The sequence below is a fragment of the Sprattus sprattus genome (assembly GCF_963457725.1).
Source record: "Sprattus sprattus genome assembly, chromosome: 9".
Lineage (NCBI taxonomy): Eukaryota > Metazoa > Chordata > Actinopteri > Clupeiformes > Clupeidae > Sprattus > Sprattus sprattus.
Window position 1 is genome coordinate 3471965 of NC_137928.1, and position 2500 is coordinate 3474464.

The window sequence follows — 2500 nt, forward strand, 5'->3', positions numbered from 1 at the left end:
AAGGACTTCACCTTTAAATGATGCCAACTATATCTACTTTAGTTCAAATGCCAATAGTTTGTGTGCCTGTCACACAGAAAACTGTCCCTGATGTTTTCTATTAGTGTCACAGTTTAATGTCTCCCCTTGTTTCCAGGGCTCTCGAGATGACCTGAGTGTTGGAGGGGGTGTGGCTGGACAGATTGCCCATGCTGTTCGCCATGGCAACTCGATGGATGCCTCTTTCTCCAAAGAAGTGCTCAACTCCATCACTGGTACTGGGACCCTGGGTTTCTGTGGTATTTTACCTTCTCTTTCTTCCTGCCTGTCTGTCTCTATGTCTATCTTTCAGTCTCTGTCTACCTGCCTGTCTGTCTGTCTGTCTGTCTGTCTGTCTGTCTGTCTATTTGTCTCTCTGCCTGTCTGTCTCTGTCTGCCTTTTTGTCTCTCTGTCTGTCTATTTGTCTCTCTGCCTGTCTGTCTCGTGTGTGTGTGTGTGTGTGTCTGTGTCTGTGTGTGTGTCTGTGTGTGTGTGTGTAGGTGAGTGAGTGAGAGAGAAAGAGAAAGATGGAATCACTAACATCGTTTCCATGTCTCATCAGCCTTTTCATCCCTGGCCGTCTCCACGGGCAACCACGCTGACTCGCGGGGTTCCCTCATCAGCATCGAGTCGAACCCCAGCAACAGCGACCGCAACAGTGAGAAGATGGATGGCTGTGAGAAGGTGAGGAGGAGCTATCCAGCCTGGGGCATCAGAGGCAGGCAGGCAGACAGGCAGGCCTAGAATTGATTAGAAATAAAATTGAGTAGAAATAGTGTTTATCATTCCACTCCACAGGTCTCCTCACTAACTGCAGCTTGTTCGTTGTTCCTCAGTCATACATGGCTTTGGATGAAAGATAAATGTGATGTAAATCTCACCTACTTTAAGCGCTGCCTCTACGAGGCATTTGGAAACTTGAAATGCTGTTAATTCTGTTCCGGCATTTTCTTAGTATTTCACTGTGGTTGTCTCCTTGTGCACGTGTCCGTACACTTTAGGCTGTGTGAGAAAGGAGACACGATAACCAGCATCTTAAATGACCAGGGGAATTATCTGATCAGACGAGAAACCCAAACCCTAACTCATATTTTTATTATGTTACTGGTTTGCTTCATAGGGTCCCATAGAATAATAATAATGGCAGGGTTATAGAGTGTGCTAGAATAATAATCTCTATGGTAGGGTTATAGAGTGTGATAGAATAATAATCTCTATGGTAGGGTTATAGAATGTGCTAGAATAATAATCTCTATGGTAGGGTTATAGAGTGTGCTAGAATAATAATCTCTATAGTAGGGTTATAAAGTGTGCTAGAATAATAATCTCTATGGTAGGGTTATAGAGTGTGCTAGAATAATAATCTCTATGTCAGGGTTATAGAGTGTGCTAGAATAATACTCTCTATGGTAGGGTTATAGAGTGTGCTAGAATAATAGTCTCTATGGTAGGGTTATAGAGTGTGCTAGAATAATGATCTCTATGGTAGGGTTATAGAGTGTGCTAGAATAATAATCTCTATAGTAGGGTTATAGAGTGTGCTAGAATAATAATCTCTATAGTAGGGTTATAGAGTGTGCTACAATAATAATCTCTATGGCAGGGTTATAGTGTGTGCTAGAATAATAATAATCTCTATAGTAGGGTTATAGAGTGTGCTAGAATAATAATCTCTATGGTAGGGTTATAGAGTGTGCTAGAATAATAATCTCTAAAGCAGGGTTATAGAGTGTGCTAGAATAATAATCTCTAAAGCAGGGTTATAGAGTGTGCTAGAATAATAATCTCTATGGTAGGGTTATAGAGTGTGCTAGAATAATAATCTCTATGTCAGGGTTATAGAGTGTGCTAGAATAATAATCTCTATGGCAGGGTTATAGAGTGTGCTAGAATAATAATCTCTATGGTAGGGTTATAGAGTGTGCTAGAATAATAATCTCTAAAGCAGGGTTATAGAGTGTGCTAGAATAATAATCTCTATGGTAGGGGATATAGAGTGTGCTAGAATAATAATCTCCATGACAGGGTTAAAGAGTGTGCTAGTGTTGGTAAAACTGCGGCCAGTGCATAATCAGTGTTTGATTAATGATGTCTGATCAGTTTGCCAGGCCCCAGTCTCTGATCTGCCAGTGCATAATCTGTGTTTGATTCATGATGTCTGATCAGTTTGCCAGGCCCCAGTCTCTGATCTGCCAGTGCATAATCTGTGTTTGATTCATGATGTCTGATCAGTTTGCCAGGCCCCAGTCTCTGATCTGCCAGTGCATAATCTGTGTTTGATTCATGATGTCTGATCAGTTTGCCAGGCCCCAGTCTCTGATCTGCCAGTGCATAATCTGTGTTTGATTCATGATGTCTGATCAGTTTGCCAGTGCATAATCTGTGTTTGATTCATGATGTCTGATCAGTTTGCCAGGCCCCAGTCTCTGATCTGCCAGTGCATAATCTGTGTTTGATTCATGATGTCTGATCAGTTTGCCA

The 2500-nt window shown here is 41.8% G+C and overlaps 1 protein-coding gene across 2 annotated transcripts in view; it reads left to right on the top strand.

The window, feature by feature from the left end:
* dock10 (dedicator of cytokinesis 10) overlaps window positions 1-2500 on the top strand; it is a 104796-nt gene that overhangs the window by 71354 nt on the left and 30942 nt on the right. For both annotated transcript variants that reach the window (XM_080844923.1, XM_080844922.1), the window contains 2 exons: window positions 137-254; window positions 582-703. In XM_080844923.1, coding sequence (XP_080701049.1) covers window positions 137-254; window positions 582-703 — 240 coding nt within the window. The remainder of the gene's footprint in view (window positions 1-136; window positions 255-581; window positions 704-2500) is intronic.